Source organism: Drosophila navojoa, chromosome 3 (assembly GCF_054131105.1).
Source record: "Drosophila navojoa isolate 15081-1374.11 chromosome 3, UAZ_NAV_1.0, whole genome shotgun sequence".
Classification (NCBI taxonomy): Eukaryota; Metazoa; Arthropoda; class Insecta; order Diptera; family Drosophilidae; genus Drosophila; species Drosophila navojoa.
In genome coordinates this window covers 163,758-186,150 of record NC_142891.1, presented here as the reverse complement: position 1 = coordinate 186,150, position 22,393 = coordinate 163,758, and the positions used below count along the sequence as shown (strand labels likewise).

At 45.9% G+C, this 22,393-nt stretch overlaps 1 protein-coding gene across 1 annotated transcript; it reads left to right on the top strand.

Annotated features, from left to right (window-relative positions):
* Positions 1 to 1,687: 1,687 nt before the first annotated feature.
* On the top strand, positions 1,688 to 22,371 carry ft (cadherin-related tumor suppressor fat). Its single transcript, XM_030384558.2, has 8 exons — positions 1,688 to 2,359; positions 4,715 to 10,367; positions 11,644 to 11,958; positions 12,037 to 12,270; positions 12,341 to 12,542; positions 12,604 to 12,896; positions 13,114 to 19,439; positions 19,507 to 22,371. The coding sequence occupies exons 2-8, from the start codon at positions 4,839 to 4,841 to the stop codon at positions 22,223 to 22,225; spliced, it is 15,618 nt and encodes a 5,205-aa protein (XP_030240418.1). The 5' UTR covers positions 1,688 to 2,359; positions 4,715 to 4,838; the 3' UTR covers positions 22,226 to 22,371.
* The last annotated feature ends 22 nt before the right edge of the window (positions 22,372 to 22,393 follow it).

Genomic DNA, 22,393 nt, shown 5'->3' with positions numbered 1-22,393 from the left:
ACAGAAACAGAAACAGAAAAAGCATCACATTACTTCACTGGCTAGCCTGGACTTTGCGTGTTATTGTAATATTTCTCAAAGATAAGAATGCGACCAGACCGGACTGCATGCTGGCCGCCTGCTCGCCCGCTGCATTTGAGCAGCTCAGTTTATAAACAAATAAGCTTGGCCGAAACTCTTGTAATGTGTTCCTTACCAAGTGACAGTTTTACAATATATGCCTAGTTGGCATGAATTTCCGTACATAAAACAAAAGATCTGGAAAAGAAACCAAAGCTACGACAAAAGACTTAGGCGACAAACTTCAAGTTTTCTGTATAATATAATAACACAATCAATTTGGAATTCCTACTAAGAAAAAAAAGGGCAAAGATCTCGATGGCTTTATACCCTAAAGCAACCTGATTTTATCTATGTAGTGTATAAGAGCGCTTCGGCTTCAAACGTCTCCATGCTCAAGCAGCGTCCCACTCATACACATTTGGTGCCTGGTATCCCGTGTCCATCACATGAATGCATGCAGGTATACGCATACATTAGTTCACGCCAATACAAAAGGGAAGTCTACGCAGGTCAAAATTCCTAAAAAAAAATAAAAATAAAGAAAAAAAAAACAAAAAAGAAATGAGAAAAAGAGGCAACAGCGGTAAAGTAAACGACAACTAACCATAAGAAAAATGACCAGCGATAATTTTAATTTGAAACCAGTTTCTATGCCAAACAAAAATTCTGCAGCGCAGCCGAACAGAGTCTTGAAACTGCACAGAACCAAGTAAGCAGAAGAAGTGGTTAACTAAACAAAAATTACCAATAAAAGAGAGAGAGAGAGAGAGAGACTGACTCCTCGCAGAGAGAGAACTAGAGCTTTGTCGAAGCAAAACAATTTCTTGTTTCTTAAGGTGCGAGAGTCGCGAGACACTGAGTCACATCACGGCCTCAGCAACATTCAGCGGCAAGTGGAGTGGGCAGCCGAGTAATTTTTAATCTTATTGTGTATGAGTCGCCGGTGGCTATTGAATCTTGTTGGGCTGGCTAGCTGGCCAGCTTGCTAGCTCGCCTGGTGCACACCAATGCGGGCCCGAGTCTCACAGATTGACAGAGTGGCCAGCACAGGCAGAGCAGTGGGGGCAAGTCCGAAAAATTCTGCTTCGTAGAGAAGAGGTAGAGGCGCACGCTCACCCATATATGAGCATTTCAGCAGGAAGGCGAAGAAAAGCCGAGCAGCGCGCCCAAGAGAGCTGTAGCTGGCAACGTTTTAGTACAAGAAAATGAAAAACGAAACTGCAACAAGTGAAAAATATGTTGCGGGCGACGGCGGCGGCTGCCTCTGCTAGATTGCTCTGTCTTTGCTGCTGCTGCTGCTGCGGCTGCGCATGCGCATGCAACAGGTAAAAGATTCAGCTAGCGACGTGCAGGCGGTACAACAGCAACAATGACAACAACAACAACAACAGACAAACAAGCTACCACATTTGGTACGTTTATGACGGCAGTGGGAGAGCCATGTTCATTCTCTCTCTCATTTTTCTGTCTCTCGCAGTCTCTGCATTTGGGTTTCTCCTTCTCCTTCTCAATCTCCAGCTCTCGAGCTAAACCTGCCAAGCGGCTTTTCGAAGCCTGGCTGCCGCTATGTTCATAATTTTTGTGCTGCCTGCGCGCTGCAAGTTCTTCTCGAGCAGCTCTCGACAGTCTACAGTCAGTTAGTTACGTTGCGACCACAGAGCGAGTGGCTGTTCGGTTTGGGAACGGGAACGTGTGCGCGTTAAACGATTGAAACGCTTGACAAAAGTGAAGGTGCGACGGATGCTCAGGTTTCGTTGGCCCATACATAAATACAGTTACCCATACTCAAGCCACGCGTATTTGTGTGCGTGCGTGCGCGCGTCTGTATCTGTGTGTGCAACACATTTCAATCGATGCGTTACAATTAGTTATTCTCGATCCATAGATCTATATGCGTCCAATAAAAATATAAATCTGATCCCCAGCAGTTGGTGAATTAAGTGTGGACACCACTGCGTATGGGCAGCTCGCTCTTTGCGCTGCTCCGTGCGAGTGAGTGAGTGTGTGTGTGTGTGCGTGCGTGTATGTGTTTGTTATCGTTGTATTTCTTATAAGTGAAAAATTCCAACAACGTTGCAGCCCGCACTGCAGCAAGAAATACAACAGCAGAAATGAGGCAAAACACGTTTTGCTGAAAGAAAAAATGCTTCTGCGCCTGCGTCTGTGGCCCCTGACGATGTTGCATTTGTGTTTTTTTATGTGCGCGTGTCGTATTTACACTATATGTATACCAGATCAACCAACACCAACAGCAAGGCTATCACAAAACTCTAACTAAAAATGTGAACAAAAAATGGTAGGTATTTCGAATCTAACGAGACTCAACATGTACACACTTAAGCTTATATACGAGGGGTATATAAACAGATATATTAATAAGCTTTCAAGCACTGAATTTCAATTTTGAATGGCAATAATCGTCTACAAGGAGAGAATAGCCGTCTAAAAAATACATATATACCGCAGGTAAATGCGGTAAATACGGCGAGGTAGAAAGCAAACTCCGGGAAAAAAGCTATCGTGAATAGACGGCAAAGCGAACTTGAAATCGACGCAAAGAAACTCAAACAAGATTAATTGTTGAATTTTTATAAATCAACGGTAACGTAGGTAGTTTTTATTGTTGTTGTTATTGTTAAGGTTGACGTCTTTTGTTGTCGGAGGCTGGCACAGTGATTTGTGTGGAGCTTGAACACCAGCGCTCGTAGCTGTCACGTAATAGCCTGAAAAATGTTGAAGAAAACAGAAAACACACAAATGCCTTTCCTATAACAAAAATAAGTAATATTTTTTTCTTCTGTTGTATTTGGTTTTTCATTTCTTTTTTGTACAAAAACGAAATTATTTATGGCAGGTATCGGCGGCTCTCGAGCATTGCTCGACGACCGAAGTGTAAATGAATATGGAAATATGAAAAACAAGTTTTCTTTCAGAAGAGGCTAGGCCAGGCTAAGCATGGCAATAAAGTGAAAAGCACAAATAAAGAAAAGTCATAAAAATAAAGATCATACTTCAATGTGTGTATGTATGTGTGTGTGCGAGCCTATCTGTGAGACTGTGTGCTTGTGTGGGTATCTTGTATCTTGTAGGCGCCTGAGAGCAACGCTCATTGATTCCAGTCGGCTATCGATTATTATTCTTTACGAATTTCAAAGCTTGGCCATATGGCTCGCGGGCAGGCAGAGGCTGGCTGTTAGCCACGTTCTGGGTCTATGCTTGGCTCTTTTGTTAAAATTTGCATTGCAAATGTTTGGCTGAAACTTGTACAGATATGGTATTTATGAGCTCTTAAAAACAGCCAGCATAACTATATATGTTAAGATATAGTTAACTATCAAAAGGATGAAAATATATTTGGGTACTTTTCCCCATTCTTACATAAGCTAGAAAGTGCATTGAACTGCTTTCTTAACAACATGAATAAATTAATACAAATATATATTCACAATATTAAAATATTTACTCAATTGTGCTCAACTTTCCAATATCTGGCAATTATTTTGAAATTTAGTGAATCTGATTTTAAATTTAATTCTCTGCCCCTTAAGTGACAAAATTGGCATAAAACTTGATAATATTTAAATAACTTACGGCCAACAGTCACGTAACTAATGTCAGCTGTATTCACAGACAAAAGGCGTATATTGGTATTTGTATATATGTATATATATTCATATGTATACATTGTATATGGCTGCTCGTATATTATTTAAATCACCAAGAATAGAGAAGAAGGAAAAAAATAAAAATAAAAGACAGTAAGAGCGACAAAAACAGACACACAATACTATTATAATGGGTAGATTTTAAAGATTAATGATCGGGTTCGACTCGAAAGCTTCAGACAACTGCCACAAATCAGGGAAAGGAATTTACGAATTCCAGGGCATATATGTATGTAGGAAGACAATTTGAAACAAATATGACCATTTCGTGCTGGTAATATGTCTAATCCCGCATAAATAAACAAGAACACTAAGAACTGAGTTGGATGCTTGTTTAGATCAATCAACCTTTCGATTGTGTCTCTCTCTCTGCTTAAAGGCTAGCTAACTAGCGCTAACTAAGTTTGATTAAGTGTCGAGATTTAGATTAAAGTATAAATTCGACAGTCATCTATATTTCCAAATTGTCTCATATGATACTAGTTGGTTAATCTGTCATATATACGTATATTAATTTAATTAATTAATTATTATTATTTAATTATTCGCATATATTCCCACAAAAATTTGTAAATAATGAATGAATAAAGAATGCTTCGCAATACGCTACCTTCTCATATGGTACCCTGTCATGCTATGATTCCCCCCCCCCCCCCCCCCCCCTCTCCGTCAACTAGTAAAAGCAAAGAGGCTTTACATGCTTGACGAAGTATGAAAGTGTTGATATGCTCAGTGCTTGTGCAGGCACGAAATCTTGGAACGAACTGCAAGTAGTAAGGCATATTATATAATTAATAACGATTTAGTCGACATAACACCTTCCAATATAATTTAAAATTCGTATAACGACAAAATTAAGAGGATAATATATGGCGAATTCTAGATTGAAATGCTCTGTTGATTATGGCGGTGTCAATATCTAAGCTAGTTTTTAGGTTGCCCAACAGATTTCTGATTGTAATCTTGTATTCTTCTCTCTCTTTCAGGTTATTATTAGAATCCAAAACTAATTGGAAAATGACGTTCTTTGAGATTTGCGTGAATAGCCAACCAGTAAAAACACAAAAGCAACTCGCTAATGAAAACAGTAAAAAGTGAATATACATCTTAATGAATGAAAATCTGCGAATACCACAGAGCCTTCTAAGGCTTATAGAGAAGATGCGTTCCCTTCTCACAATCCACGGCAAACGAAGAGGGAAACTACTTCAGCTGATCGTCCTAACCACTTTTCTATTAGTCCAAGTGTTAGAGGTTAGGTCTACCGCACAGCAATCCGCGTCGCCTCGTGGACGCAGCTATGCCACAACATATGAACAGTATGCCGCATTTCCCAGGCGGCGCAGCTCCTCGCCAGCTGGTGAAATGCAATCCCGTGCCGTCGATACCAGCGCTGATTTTGAAGTGCTGGAGGGTCAGCCGCGCGGCACACTGGTTGGTTTTATCCCAACCAAGCCGAAGTTCACGTATCGATTCAATGAGCCGCCGAGAGAGTTTACGCTGGACCAGATAACGGGTGAGGTGAAGACAAATGTTGTGCTAGATCGCGAGGGAATGCGCAGCCATTACGACCTCGTGGTGCTTTCCTCGCAGCCCACCTACCCAATAGAAGTTCGCATTAAAGTTCTGGATATCAACGATAATTCGCCAGAGTTTCCAGAGCCAAGTATCGCGGTTTCCTTCTCGGAGAGTGCAGTGAGCGGAACCCGCCTGCTGCTCGATGCGGCTACAGATGCTGACATTGGTGATAACGGCGTAACGGATCATTACGAGATCGTAGCTGGCAACGTGGATAATAAATTTCGCTTGGTGACCACAACGAATCCCAGCGGAGATACATCCTACTTGCATTTGGAAACGACGGGCAACCTGGATAGAGAGTCCCGCGGTAGCTACCAACTAAATATATCAGCCAGCGATGGTGGCACACCTCCCCGACTGGGTTTCCTTCAGGTCAATGTCACGATATTGGATGTGAACGACAATCCGCCGATTTTCGATCACAGTGACTATAGTGTGACGCTGAACGAAACTGTTTTGCCCGGCTCGCCGGTTCTCCAAGTAATGGCTTCCGACAACGATTTGGGCGACAATAGCAAGCTCACTTATTACCTATCCGAGACGGAAACTCAATTCACTGTTGATCCTGAAACAGGAGTAATTTCTACCACCGAGCGCCTGAACTGTCCACAACAAACGAGTGAACAGACTCGAGAGCCCGCTGGTAAGGGCCACGCACAAAAGAGCTGTGTGTTTACCGTCTTTGCGCGCGATCATGGCTCTCCGCGACAGGATGGGCGCACCTACGTTACAGTCAATCTGTTGGACACCAACGATCATGATCCCATCATACGGTTTCAGTACTTTCCACCCACTGGGAGCGCAGCCACCGTTGATGAAAATGCGGTTAACGGCACGGTTGTCGCTGCCGTATCGGTGATCGACTCGGACGACGGCCCAAATGGGGAGACATCTACTCGCATCGTATCTGGCAATGAACTAAATCATTTTCGACTAGAAAAGACTCCACTCTTTCATATAGTACGCGTAAATGGAATACTCGACCGCGAGGAGATCAGCAAATACAATTTGACTGTTGTGGCCACAGACAAAGGAACGCCAGAACGAAAATCCATAGCCCACCTTATTATCAATGTAAACGACGTTAACGATCATGAGCCTGTATTCGAGAAGTCCGAATACTCCGCTGTGCTGAGTGAACTCGCGCCAACGGGTACCTTTGTTGCCTCGATCGCTGCCACAGACGAAGATACGGGCGTCAATGCGCAAGTGTACTATGAGATTCTTACGGGCAATGAACTTAAGTGGTTCAACATCGACACGACAACCGGCCTTGTGGTGACGGCCGGTCCATTGGATCGGGAAGTGCAAGCTAGCGTGGAATTGAGTATATCCGCACGTGACGGCGGCCCCAATCCCAAATTCGCGTACACCCAGCTTAAGGTCACCATCCTGGATGAAAACGATGAGGCCCCACACTTCGGACAACAGCAGCTCAATGTTAGTCTCAGTGAGGACGTTGCTCCGCCAACGCTGGTTGCTTTGCTATCTGCTACGGACAATGACCAAGGCACGAACGGATCGGTTACATTTTCTCTAGCGCCCAGTGTTGAACGGCTGTACCCGCAACAATTTGCTATTGACTCCATAACAGGCCAATTAATGACGCGCAGAGCCCTCGATCGTGAGACAATGGCGAATTATGAAATTTTTGTGATCGCGCGCGATCAAGGCGCACCGGCACCTCAGTCGGCCACAGCTACTGTTTACCTCAACGTTTTAGATATCAACGATAATAATCCAGAGTTCTATCCGAAGCACTACATCTCCACAGTAAAGGACCAAGACACTGGTGTCGCACACAAGAACAGCATGCGAGTTCTACTCAATGTCACGGCGACTGATCGCGATGACGGAGATAATGCCTTAATTACATACAACTTGGAATCTGGCGGCGAGAATGTATTCCAAGTTGACTCTCGCACAGGCGCCATCACGTTTACGGCGAGTGGCGAAATGAAAAAGGCTTACTACAACATGCGCATCTCTGCTCGGGACTCTGGTGAGCGGCGCACCACACAGGATGCTATTGTGGAGATCATATTAGAATCGAAGTCGGAGGCACTCGACTTTGGTGCACCCAATGGCTACGAATTCCAAGTCACTGAGGATCCTGATCACAAGATGCCTAAATTAAATCGTGAGGTGGGACGAGTGCAGGTGAAGAGGCAGCCTGTGTTTGCGGATGCAGCCATTGAGTATTTCATTATCTACGGCGATAGAGCTGAAAACTTTGCAATCGATCAGCGCACTGGTCGCATTACAACAGCCCGCCATATTGATCGAGAGGCGCAAGCACAATATCAGCTAACCGTGCTGGCACGCAGCATAAATGGCTCCAGTTCCATGTCTCGATTCGCATACGGTCAGTGCAAAGTCCACATTACGATTCTTGATCTAAACGATAATGCGCCCAGTTTCGCCCAGGACACGGAGGTTTCTATTTGGCTTCCAGAGGACACCGCTGTGGGCCAAGAGATCTATTTGTCTCGTGCCCGTGACCGTGATGCCGGAGTTAATAGTCGTCTGCGCTACAACTTTACATACAACACAGACCAACAGTTCCGAATAAACTCTGCTACGGGTGTAGTCTACTTGCAGAAGCCAATACGCGCCGAGCCCGAGACCGTGTTCTATGTCGAGATAATGGCCACTGATGGCGGCAACCCACCATTGAGCAGCCGGCTAAGTTTGCCCGTACATATTGCCGACGTAAACGATCACACTCCCGTGTTTGATCATACTTCCTACGAAACCTCACTCTTAGAGGCTACCAAGGTGAATACGCGCTTCTTTGCACTAGCTGCCTCGGACAGCGATCTGGGAGCCAATGGGCGTATTTCATATGAGATTATAGATGGCAATGCTGATCGTAAATTTGGAGTATTTCCCGATGGCTTCCTATTTGTTCGTGCTCCCCTCGATCGCGAGGAACGAGATTATTATGCACTTACAGTTTCCTGTAGCGATGCAGGTGTGCCATCGCGTTCGTCGGTGGTGCCGATTGTCATTCATGTCATAGATGAAAACGACAATCCACCGCAATTCACGAATAGTACATTTACATTTAATATACCAGAGAACGCACCACCAGATACGTTTGTCGGCAAGTTGACTGCGGTGGATCGGGACATTGGCCGCAATGCAGAACTAAGCTTTAGTGTGCTCTCACAGTCGCAGGACTTTAAGATCGATATGCACAATGGTTTCATCAAGACTCTGAGGCCGTTCGACAGAGAGGCCCTAGTGCGTAGCACTCGAGGACCTGATAATAGCGAGAGCCTAAACGACGATGATCGGAATATCAGTAGCGGCGGAGACAACTATATATTGCTGGAGGCAGTGGTGACAGACAATGGAAATCCGCCACTAAGCGACAAGGTTAAGGTCAAGGTGATTGTCACGGATGTCAACGACAATGCTCCAGAGTTCTTACGTGCACCCTATCAAGTGACTATTTCTGAAGGAGCGCCGGAGGGTACGCACATAATGCACGTTTTCACACAGGATGCCGATGAGGGCCTTAATGGGGATGTGTATTATTCATTAGCTGCAGGAAATGAGGCTAACTTATTTAGCTTGGATAGCGCTACAGGTCTCTTGACCCTTGCACATAGACTGGATCGAGAGTCACAGGAGATTCATCGTCTAGTCGTTGTTGCGAAGGATGCAGCATTAAAAAATCCATTAAGTTCCACAGCAAATATTACTATCACAGTCTTGGACGACAACGACAATGCGCCTGAGTTCACACAGTCGAGTAGTGAAATTTCCGTATTAGAGACAAGTCCCAGTGGAACTGAGCTGATGCGATTTCGAGCCAGCGATGCGGATCAGGGTGTGAACAGCCAAGTTGTGTTCAGTATTACGGCAGGCAACCGAAGGGATACGTTCCACATAGACAGTATTAGCGGCAGCCTTTACTTACACAAATCTTTGGACTATGAGGATATTACCAGTTACACCCTTAACATAACTGCTTCCGACTGCGGCACTCCACCTCTTTCTACCACAGTTTTCTACAACGTTATAGTTGTAGATGACAATGATAATCCTCCAATATTTCCGAGCACTGCGATTGTGAGACAGATTAAAGAGGGCATAGCACTGAAAACACCAATTGTGACTGTGACTGCAGATGACCCTGATTCGGGCTTAAATGGAAAGGTAACTTACGTTATCACTAAACAAGAGCCGGAAATGTCTGGAGGTCGACATTTTGGAATCAATACCCAAACAGGTGTCATATACACCCTGCGTGAGATTGATCGAGAGTCGATTGATAATTTCCGGTTGACTGTCGTGGCTACGGATCAAGCTCAGCCGTCGGAGCGCCAGTTGTCCACAGAGAAGCTGGTCACGGTCATTGTGGAAGACATCAACGACAATGCACCCATCTTCGTCTCGATGAATGCTGCAATTTTGCCAGTTTTGGGAAATGGATTAATTCCGCCAGGAAGCATTGGCGGTCATGTGATGCAGGTACTGGCTCGTGATGCTGACTCATCAAGTAACGGCCTGGTCACATATGAGTTTGTTGGTGGACAGCAAGAGCTATTCCATTTGCAACGAAATACGGGCATAATCACACTTGGTCAGGCTAGCCAACTACAAAAGAAGCCCAATGTGCGCTACCAATTGACCCTGAGGGCAACGGACGAGGCCAGCGGAGAGAGGAAGAGCACTGAGACTTATATTACAATTATTACGCTAGGCACAAGCGAGGACGAGGGCGATCGGCCTGTTTTCGAGAATTCTGACTCGCTCTTTGGTTCAGTTTACGAGAATGAGCCAATTGGAACGAGCATACTAACGGTAAGAGCTCACCTTGAGGGCGCTGAGATTGAGTACTTTGTGACAAATGTCACGGCGTCCAAAACAAATGCATTCGGCCACGCGAGCAGCAGTGTGCAAGTTGACCGTCTGTTTGACATCGATGCAAAACTGGGAATATTATCAACAGCGGTGGAACTGGACCGGGAAGCTGGCCCCCCCACTTACGAGATAGAGGTCCACGCCATCGCCCTGGGCGGAAAGCCACGGACAGCACACACAAAGGTAAGACATGCCATTGGCATGATGCTGCAGCCAGACACTGAGCACGATCATGTGATAGATAGCGGGACGCTGCCTTTATAATATCGCAAGTAACCCTACTTTGGTCGTCTGTTGGGTCCGACATTACTGGGCCTGTTTTAAGGGCTTATCAGCATGAGTTAAGGCCGCACTAATGCGCTTTTAATGTCTACTGCAGATATGAAAAGTAGATTATACGAAGAGCAGGGAGTTGTAAGGCAGCGTAAGCGGATGACTGAAAATGCAAATCGACAGAAGATGCAACAGAGTGACTTTAAATTAAATTTATAAGACCTTGCGATGGTCCAGCGAGAAACTTTAGAGCTCGTCATACTTGTTTCTAGAACAGAAAGGCTTTGAAAAAGTGTATAAATAGGCCGCAGGCTTAAAATTATAATGCATAACTTGTGACATTGGCAGTTGCCTTCAATTGTAGTCCACGCCATCCACCATTCAATGAAGGTGTTTCGAATCAGTCTAGTCCCTACTTTTCATTCGCTGTGTCGGCTGCGCATGCCGCAGTCTGGTTTTCAGCAAGACACAAAGTTTTCGACCTGTTTTTGAACGGCAAACAAAAAATACACGAATTCACAACAGTAAACATCTTTGCGGCTGCTGAGCAGCGCACACTGGCATGCCGCGGCGTCGGCCCTTCAGCCGAACTTTTTGGCACTTAACCAGGCGGCAGCAGCCATTGGTGTTGTCCAGCGTTGCCTCTGCATGCCTTTGCAGATATGTATGCTTTATGCTATATGCGTAGGTATGCCAGCAATGTACGCATGCAAATGTGTATGCGAATACGAATACGAGTAGTTCCAGTTCTGTCCAGCTTCTTCTGCGCAGACATACATGCATATGTATACCACTACATATACACACACATATACTTGGGTATGTTTAAGCAAACGAAGCGGAGAGCAGAGCATATATGACTCTGCTGCAGCGACTGAGACTTGCGTGCTAAAAGTGTTTCAATCAATTTTATTGATACTTTGATTTAAAACGATTGCCATGTTTTTTTCGGGATGTGCGTTTATTTAAAAAAAAAACATTTACTGCATCTGGAGTACTGAAGCAAAGCTGAGATTCAACGAGAAGAAGCGTAGGGATTGTTAAACTAAAAGATTTTAGTCGAATGTAACGAAACACCTATGCAACAAATGATTCTCTTCTACGTAGTTATACCAGAATATTGTCAATAGAACTCTCATTGTCTCATCTGTTAATCAAAATCTTTGCTAATTGCCACTGTTTGCAGGTGCAAGTAACTGTGCTGGATAAAAATGATAGTCCGCCAAAAGTGCTCGATACGCCATTGATTTACACCGTAAGCGAAGATCTGGAGATCGGGCACACTATAGCTACGATTCGTGCGACTGACCCCGACCCCGATATTATGAGCACTATAGTTTTTACTCTGCTAAACGGACATGATTCAAAATTTATTCTGGAGCCAACGTCCGGCAAGCTGCAATTGAAGGATACTCTAGATCGTGAGACAAAGGACGTTTACAACATGAGGATTCGAGTGAGTGATGGAGTGCAGTACACAGAAACTGATGTAATCGTACAGGTAAGGAGTTCAGTTCGGCCCTATTGATCATCAGTATCCATTGATTATAATTCATTATTGGTTATTTTGTGTTTTTAGGTGGACGATACAAACGATAATCCACCGATTTTCGAAGAAACTGTTTACTCATTTGATATACCAGAAAATGCACCACGTGGCTATCACGTTGGCGAAATAGTGGCCAAGGATGCAGACTTGGCTCAGAATGCGCAAGTTTCATATGCTGTTGTTTCTGATTGGGCCAACGACGTATTCAGCCTAAATCCTCAAACAGGAGCGCTTACTCTCACTGCTAAATTGGATTACGAGGAGGTTAGACAATCACATCCCTGTTATGTAGTCTCTTCCATCTAACGCTCTAATAATATTTTTTGCAAATCAGGTGCAGCATTATATATTAATTGTGCAAGCTCAAGACAATGGACAGCCCTCTCTATCAACTACTATAACTGTATATTGCAATGTGCTCGACCTTAACGATAATACGCCCCTCTTTGATCCCATGAGCTATTCAAGTGAAATATTTGAAAATGTGCCCATAGGAATGGAGGTGGTAACCGTGTCCGCCAAAGATATTGACTCGGGTAAGTGATGTGAGTTCATTTATTAGAATTCGAAAAATGATTCTCGTTTGTTTTATTTCAGGTAAAAACGGCCTTATCGAATTCAGCATTACAGCTGGAGATGATAACAATGACTTTGAGATCCATAACAACGGAACGATATCCACTCGTCGACAGCTTGATCGCGAGCAGCGTAGTGGATACACTTTAACAGTTACCGCCCGCGACTGCGCTGATGAAATGGCGATATTTAGTGACCTGAAGGAGTCGCAGTTAAAACTCAAGTATCGCTCGCCGCGCCGTTATTATAAGACACATCATCAAAATCAATTTTTATCTCAACAAAAGCAAGAGCGGCTATCATCGACTGTGCAGGTATGATATTAAACTAGCTTACGTTGTAGAGTTTGACTAATGGCGTCTGATCTATGACATGTCTGATTACAATTTGTACCTGAACAAGCCCTAATTAAACGAAAACCCGTTTTAGTCAAACCTGTTTTAAATAGATCATCGACCATTTCACTGCCGAAAACAAGTGACACAAATACTTGAGCGTCGTTAAGAACTTTTCTTTTCTTTTATCTTACAGGTAACGATAGTCGTCAAAGACGTCAACGATGAATCGCCCATGTTCGTTTCCGCAAACGAAACGTCGGTAATGGAGAATGTAGCTATCAATACGGTTGTCTTCACGGTGAAGGCCATTGACAATGACGAGGGCCGCAATGGCTACATAGACTACTATATAGACGACCCGCGTACATTTGGTGAAGACAATGAGGTCGTTGAACCTCTGCCATTTACTTTAAACCCGACCGATGGAATTTTACGCGTCGCCGATACGCTCGATCGAGAACTTCGGGTGAACTATGTATTGAATATAACAGCGCGGGATCGAGGAGACCCACCACTTGCCACACAATCTCAGCTCACTATTAAAATACTCGATGAGAATGATAATGTTCCGGTATTCGATCCCAAGCAATACTCAGCATCCGTGGCAGAAAATGCTAGTATTGGCGCGATGGTTCTTCAAGTGTCTGCCACAGATATGGACGAGGGTGACAACGGGCGTGTGCGGTATTCGATTGTATCTGGAGACCAGAATCGGGATTTCAGCATTAGCGAAGACACAGGCATGGTACGTGTCGCCAAAAATTTAAATTACGAACGCAAGGCCCGATATACGCTGACAGTACGAGCCGAAGACTGTGCTCCAGGAGAAAGTGCAAGCGATACCGCCGAGCTGATCATTAGCATCATTGACATTAATGACAACCGCCCCACCTTTCTGGACTCTCCTTACATAACGCGCGTTATGGAAAATACGCTGCCCCCAAATGATGGCTACTTGCTCACTGTAAAAGCTTACGATGCTGATACTCCGCCTTTGAACTCGCAAGTAAGATACTTCCTCAAGGAGGGTAATGCAACAAAAGACCTGTTTCGAATCAATGCTTCAACGGGCGAGATTGTCTTACTAACACCTCTAGATCGTGAGCAGCAGAGCGAGTACATTTTAACACTTGTCGCAATGGACACTGGTTCGCCCCCACTGTCTAATACTGGAGTTGTGAGAGTTGAAGTACAGGACATCAACGATAATGGACCTGTTTTTGAGCTTCAGTACTACCATGCCACAGTTCAAGAAAATCTTCCGATTGGATCTTTGGTGCTCAGGCCCGTGGCCACCGATAAGGATGTCGGTCTAAATGCTAAGATACGATTTAATTTGTTGGGAGAGCACATGAATCATTTCCACATTGACACGGATACGGGTGAAATTTCCACGGCCGCCGTATTGGACCGAGAGAGTATCGGCGTCTATCAGCTAACACTTATGGCTCAGGACAGTTCTATAACCGAGCCCCGAGCGACTTCGGTGAATTTAACGATAACAGTAGGGGATACCAACGATAATGTGCCCAAGTTTGAGGCAAACACATTCAATATTGTTGTGCCAAACAACATCCGAGCTGGAGAGTTTGTATTTGGAGCACGAGCTTCAGACTTGGATGAGGGAATCAATGCAATGATTCTTTACAACATAAGTGGAAAAGATCAGCACTATTTTGAAATTCATGCATCCACGGGAGTAATACGTGTGAAATCGGAACTGATGCAGAAAAACAAACCAAATGCTGATGTCATTTTCAATATAAACATCCACGCCACGGACCTCGGACTTATGCCTCAAGTGTCAACAGCAGAACTCACGGTGCAACTTCGACCGGTAGAGTTGTTTCCCGTATTCTCATACATGCCCATCACCCAATTTACTTTGCAAGAAGATGTGCAACCTGGCAAAATGATTGCCAAATTGTCGGCCTCATCGCCCAAAAAGGGATCTATTGCCAACATAAAGTACAAAATAGCCGGTGGTAATATGGGAAATGCGGCTGTTGTTGACCCAAACAGTGGCGTTTTGAGCGTCGGACCAGATGGATTGGATTATGAGCTGACTCATCAATATGAAATCTGGGTCGCAGCTGCTGACTCTGATAGACCCAGTCTTCGCACAGTAACGCTGCTGCACATTAACGTTACTGATGCTAATGATAATCCTCCGGTCATGGAGAAGCTGATATACAACGCAGAAGTCTTAGAAGAAGAATCTCCGCCGCAATTCATTGTTGCTATCAAAGCAATAGATAAAGATTCTGGAGACAACGGCGAAGTCAGCTATTTGTTGAAAAATGACTACAATGGCATTTTCGAAATCAACAGCTCTGGCGAAATATATACGACCATGCAACTAGACCGCGAAGAGATGAGCGACTATGCGCTTGTTGTGGAAGCCGTCGATCAGGGGGTACCGCAACTAACAGGAACTGCAAGTGTGCTGCTCCATCTACTAGATAAGAACGACAATCCACCAAAGTTCACCCGTCTATACTCGTTGAATGTAACAGAAAATGCTGAAATCGGCACGTTTGTTATATGTGTGACATCCTCCGATTTGGATTTGGGTGAAAACGCGAACGCTACGTATACATTCAGCGCGAACCCTGGTAATAAGTTCAAGCTCGATTCCCAAAGTGGTAATATCACAGTCGCAGGTGAAATCGATCGGGAGCAACAGGATGAATACATTTTGAAGGTGATAGCCTCAGATGGAGCATGGAGAGCAGAGACACCTGTCACAATAACCATACAGGACCAAAACGACAATGCACCGGAGTTCGAGCACAGTTTCTACAGCTTCAATTTCCCAGAGCTTCAGCATGCCGTTGCCTTTGTTGGCCAAGTCATAGCAACTGATCGTGATAAGCAGGGCCCCAACTCTGTCATCTCGTACTCGTTACAGTCACCTTCCCCCATATTTAGTGTCGATCCAGCCACGGGCGAAATCTTCACGAAAACGCAAATCCAATATAAGCACTCACAGTACGTCAGCTCTCCAGAGAACATGTTCTCACTTACCATCCTGGCCACAGACAACGGAAAGCCGCCTCTCTATACTGAATGTCTAGTCAATATCAACATAGTGGATGCGAACAACAATCCGCCGAAATTTGCACAGGCAGAATACCTCTCGCCGTTACCGGAAAATGCGAGAGTAGGTCAACGCGTTGTCAAAGTACATGCTAATGATGACTACGATGTAGGAGTCAACGCGGAAATCGACTACGCACTCGTTAGCTCAAATTTAAGTGCGTACTTTTCACTTAACAAGCACGATGGTTGGCTAACTTTGATGAAACCTATCGAAATGCCGGCTAATTCTCGATTTGAGCTTATTGTCAAGGCTACAGATCGAGGAGTTCCGCCACAATCAGACCAAGCTCGAGTCATAGTTGTCGTCACGGATGAAAATCGACACGCTCCCGAATTCAAGCCACTCAGTTATCAAGTGATTGTGCCAGAGAATGAACCTATCGGCTCCACTATACTAACAGTATCTGCGACGGACAAAGACAACGGACCCAACGGAATGCTGCACTATAACATTGTGGATGGCAATGAAAGCGAAAATTTTAATGTCAATAAGCATACAGGTGCCATCACAATAATGCATCCGCTAGACTACGACCAAATGCAGGAATACCACTTGAACATATCGGTCACTGATTTGGGCTATAAGCCCCTCTCTGCCGTAGCTATGGTCACAATTATACTCACTGATGTCAACGACAATCCCCCGCTGTTTAATCAATCGGAATATCATGGATACATAGCAGAAAATAAGCCAGCAGGAACTATTGTATTTCAAGCCCATGCAACCGATAAGGACTCCGCAAAAAATGCCATCATCCACTACTCATTCCTGTCTACCGGCACCGACCATCACTTTTTTACGATCAACGTCAGCAATGGTACAATATTATCTGCCGCGAGCTTTGACTATGAGGAGCGACGAAGTTACAAGTTGCATATTAAAGCCAAGAATCCAGACTCGATAATGGAAAGTTACGCAATTCTGCACGTTCACATTTTGGGAGTTAATGAGTTTTATCCGCAATTCGTGCAACCGGTTTTCCACTTCGATGTCTCGGAAACCTCAGCTGTCGGCACTGCAGTGGGTTCTGTGCAGGCAACCGATAAAGACATTGGCGAAGATGGTCGAATCTATTATTTGTTGGTTGGCTCGAGTAATGATAGAGGCTTTGGTATCAACACAAATACCGGTTTGCTGCATGTAACTCGAAGCTTGGATCGCGAGACCCAGAATCGAGTTGTGCTTAATGTAATGGCCAAAAATTACGGAAGCATACGAGGAAACGATACGGATGAGGCACAGGTCATAATATCTATTCAAGATGGAAATGATCCGCCAGAGTTTGTTGACCGCTTCTACACTTCAACGATATCGGAGTCCGCTCCAGTTGGTTCTGTAGTAACAACTGTGAAGGCAATAGATAAAGATGTTCGCCCACAGAACAATCACTTCACGTACTCCATTATTAATGGGAACTTAAAGCAAAGCTTCAAGATAGACGCTGAAAACGGTGAAATTACCACTGCTGCACTGTTAGATCGAGAGGATATTGCGCACTATAATCTAGTTATAGGTGCGATAGACACGGGGCTGCCACCGCAGACGGGCACAGCTACAGTCCGCATTAGCCTGGATGACATCAACGACAATGGACCGACCTTTACCTCGGAGGGTCTTATTGGCTACATTCCAGAGAATGAGCCAGCGGGGACATCAATAATGACATTATCAGCAACTGATCCGGATTTGCCAGAAAACGGCCCCCCTTTTAGCTATAAGATCGTGGGAGGCAGGCACAAATCTTGGTTAACCGTTGATAAGTACACCGGTTTGGTAAAGTCTACTGCCAGCTTCGATCGTGAGGCAACACCTCTACTGGAAGCCATTGTTGAGGTGGAGGACAGTGGAACCCCTAAGCAACAGGCCCGACATAAAGTGACCATCAAAGTATTGGACAAAAACGACAATCCATCAACAGCGCGCTCTGTGCGTGTGGCTGTCAGTATATTTAACGGAGACCTGCCCCCAAATACGAAACTAGCTGATGTGCATCCCAACGATGTTGATATTGTGGGCGACTATCGCTGCCGTCTGAAAGGCAATGGGCAGCTGACTATCAAAAGCGGCTGCGACTTGTACACCACCCCATTGACTACCCCGATGTCATACTCATACGATGTCACTGGCAATGACGGCAAGCACGAAGATGTCACTTCGAAGGTGACCGTGGATTTTCAAACTTTTAATAATGCCACGTTGGCCAACACCCTACCACTCTTGATACGGAATATGTCAGCCACCCAGTTCCTCACAAATCACTACCTGCAAGTCCTTGAGTTGCTAAAATCACGTTTCTCGGCTAATGACGAGATTCTCATTTATAGCGTCATTGAGGTGGAGGCAAACAATGCAAGCAATACAGACCTAGAAGCTCTCATGGTCGTGCGCTCATTCAATTCTACATACCAACAGCCATCACATATTATCGAACGCGTGCGTGAGAAACGCTCTGCGCTGTCCGACTTGCTGCACACAGAAATTATCATTGGCTACGAGCCGTGCAGCACCCCCAATGTGTGCGCTAACGGAGGTGTGTGCACTGCTTCTATTCGACTGTTAGACGCAAGCCACTTCAGGAGCATCGATAGCCCTGCGCTCGTACTTAGTGGACCACGAATCATTCACGACTACACTTGCCAGTGCGCCAAAGGCTATGCAGGTGAGCAGTGCGCCAGGCGCCAGGATCCCTGTCTACCCAATCCGTGCCAGGGGCAGGCCCAGTGTCGCCGCATGGGTAATGACTATCAGTGCGAGTGCCCGGCTAATCGAGATGGTAAGCAGTGCCAAAAAGAGCGCAGTGATGTCTGCTGGGGTAAGCCCTGTCGTAATGGCGGCAGCTGCCAGCGCAGCCCAGATGGCGCCTCATACTTCTGTCTATGTCGACCCGGCTACCGGGGTAGCCAGTGTGAGAATATCGCCGATTCGTGTCGGCCAAATCCCTGCTTACATGGTGGCTTGTGCGTCAGTCTAAAGCCCAGCTACAAATGCAGTTGTCCATCTGGCCGCTTTGGACGTCATTGCGAGCGTTTCAGCTACGGATTTGAGCCGCTTTCCTTCATGAGTTTTCCCTCATTGGACCCAACTACCAACGACATTTCTATTGTATTTGCCACAACGAAACCAACAGCACTCTTGGTGTATAACTACGGCTTGCAAAACGGCGGACGTTCTGACTTTTTAGCCATTGAGTTGGTCAAGGGTCAGGCAGTTTTCTCATCTGGCGGCTCACGCACTGCCATTAGTACTGTTACAGCCGGCTTCAATCTCGCCAATGGAAACTGGCATAAAGTCACCGCCACTCGCAATGGACGCGTCATGTCGTTGAGCATCGCAAAGTGTACGGAATCCGGCGAAGTATGCGCTGAGTGCATTCCAGGCGATTCCAGCTGTTATGCGGACGACGTTGTGCCCGTGGGGTAAGCAAATTATAGACTAAGCCCGTAATTAACTTTTTTGCTAATTTTCGCATTGCTATTATTACAGAACTCTTAACTTCAATAAGCAGCCATTGTTGATTGGAGGCTTGCAGTCAGCAGATCCTGTGCTCGAGCGCCCTGGGCAGATACACAGCGACGATCTTGTCGGCTGCGTTCACAGCGTCTCTATAAATGGACGCGCATTAAATTTGAGCTCACCAATACAGCAGAATGGAGTTCTACCAGGCTGCAATAGAAATGCCTGTCAGCCAGCTATAGCGGCAGAGCGCTGTAGCAGCTATGCGGGTCAGTGCATTGATCGCTGGTCAACGTCGCTTTGCCAATGCGGCGGTCAACTGCTCTCCCCTGACTGCGGAAACTCTCTGGAGCCAGTCAGAATAAGCAGTGGAGGATTTATTGAATTCAAAATTTCTGAGCAATATCGACGCATGCAGCTCCTGGATAACCTTTATAATGGAAACAATGCATGGTCCACGCTAGGAACGCGCGCCAAGCGCCTTTCAACACACAATGCAAGTGCGCTGACCACGTCTTTCTATGAGCCTCCGAAGCTACTCAGTTTTCTCTTCCGCACATACAAGAGTCATGGACTGATCCTATATGCAGCCACCAACCAGATGTACACGTCATTGTCCCTCCTGGATGGCAGGCTCGTTTACTACTCCAAGCAGCATCTCTCAATCAACATGACTGTGCCGGAGCCAGCAGCATTAAATGATGGCAAATGGCATAACGTTAGTCTACACAGCCAAAGTCGAACTCTCTACTTGCTCATTGACGGCCACCAAGTGGGTGATGAGCTGGACCTTGCGGGCGTGCATGACTTCCTTGACCCATATCTTTCCACTCTCAGCTTAGGTGGCGCCTCGAGTGGTTTAATGAAGGACGAGCCATTTAGTGGCTGCATTGCTAACTTTACCATCAATAACGAGTTGCAGCCGCTGAACGGCTCTGGCAGCATTTTCCGCAAAGTGGTTCATCATGGAAATGTTGAGATGGGCTGCAGTGGATCAGATATTGGTACGGATGCAGCCCAAGTGGCTGATCCACTCAGCATTGGCATCACACTGGTTATTGTGTTCTTCGTTATACTGGTTGTGGCTATTTTCGGATCATACATTATCTATCGGTTTCGAGGCAAACAGGAGAAAATTGGTAGTCTTAGCTGTGGTGTACCAGGATTCAAAATTAAACACCCACCCGCACCAGTCTCGCAAAGCCAAACCGCTGATCATGTGCTGCCGCGTAGTATTCATGCTGGTGCAACAGATTCGCCTGCACCACTTGTGGCTAACAGCGATCACATGAGGCCACCTGGCCATCATTTAACTGGTCCCGAGCTGATTACGAAAAAATTCAAGGAACGAAGCGAACTACCGCCAACTGCAGACCATCCACAGCCACAGCAGCGTCCTCAACGTCCAGATATAATTGAACGTGAGGTAGTGGGAAAGAGCCCACCAATCAGAGAGGAACATCACTTGTCTATACCGCCACCGAACCCACTGCACCCACTCGATCACGGCAGCTCCGTAGATCTGGGCTCAGAATATCCAGAGCACTACGATTTGGAGAACGCTAGCTCAATTGCGCCATCCGACATTGACATCGTATACCATTACAAGGGTTATCGCGAGGCGGGTGGCATGCGCAAGTATAAGGCCACCACGCCCCCTGTGGCATCTTATACACACCACAAGCATCAGAGCGCAGCAGCCCAGCAGCAGCATCGCCATTCGCCACGACATGCTGTTAACGCCCCATTCGTGCCGCGCGTGCCCAATCAAAGCAATCAACCACCGTCAGCCACATCCACGTCTCGCACCCACCAAACAACTCCACTAGCACGACTGTCGCCCAGCTCTGAGTTAAGCTCACAACAGCCGCGAATTCTAACTCTGCACGACATTTCGGGTAAACCGTTGCAGAGCGCCCTTCTAGCTACCACTTCTAGCTCTGGAGGCGTTGGCAAGGATGCGCTGCACAGCAACAGCGAGCGCAGCTTGAATAGTCCAGTGATGTCCCAACTGTCCGGCCAGAGTTCCAGTGCCAGTCGCCAGAAGTCTGTTGCACCACCTCAAGCACCACCGCAGAACTCAATGGGTCTCACTGCCGAGGAAATTGAGAGGCTCAACGCTCGACCGCGGACTTGCAGCTTAGTTTCCACTTTGGATTTGTCCTCGAGCAGTGAGGCACCCACGCCTCGAGTTCCTGGGGGTGCACTCCATCTATCGCTGGGCGGCGATGTGGACGCGCACAGTTCCACATCTACCGACGAGAGTGGGAACGACAGCTTCACCTGCTCTGAGATTGAGTACGATAATAATAGCCTAAGCGGCGATGGCAAGTACTCGACAAGCAAGAGTATCCTCGATAGTCGCAGTCCTGTGGCTCGAGCAATCAGTGGCGAGCCCAGCAGGAGCCAAAATGTAGCAAAGACCCCGCCCATCCCGCCACATGCCTACGATGGATTTGAATCATCCTTCAGAGGTTCGCTCAGTACGCTTGTAGCCAGCGACGATGATCTAGCAAACCATTTAAGTGGAATCTATCGCAAAGCAAATGGAGCCGCCTCACCATCAGCAACCACCTTGGGTTGGGAATACTTGCTCAACTGGGGACCAAGCTATGAAAATCTAATGGGCGTCTTCAAGGATATCGCCGAGCTTCCTGATACGACCAATCCACAGCAACAACAACCCTCCCAGCCAGTCTCAACTTTACGTATACCCAATGTACAAAAAGCACCCGAGGAGTACGTGTGAAATACTCACTTAGGAGTATCTGTATTAAGTGCAAAAGTTAATGCGCCTTTTAGAGTTAAGCGTCGCCATTTCATTCTGTAATGTACAACGAAACTGTACAGTTATAGTTATAGTAAAGTTTCAAATAACTACTGCATTGATACATATTTATAGAAATGTACTTTACAA

Coding starts and splice junctions, on each gene's coding strand:
- ft (XM_030384558.2), top strand. CDS start 4,839: ATGAATGAAAATCTGCGAATACCACAGAGCCTTCTAAGGCTTATAGAG. Junction 11,959..12,036: donor AAACTGATGTAATCGTACAG/GTAAGGAGTTCA, acceptor TTGTGTTTTTAG/GTGGACGATACAAACGATAA. Junction 12,897..13,113: donor GGCTATCATCGACTGTGCAG/GTATGATATTAA, acceptor TTTATCTTACAG/GTAACGATAGTCGTCAAAGA.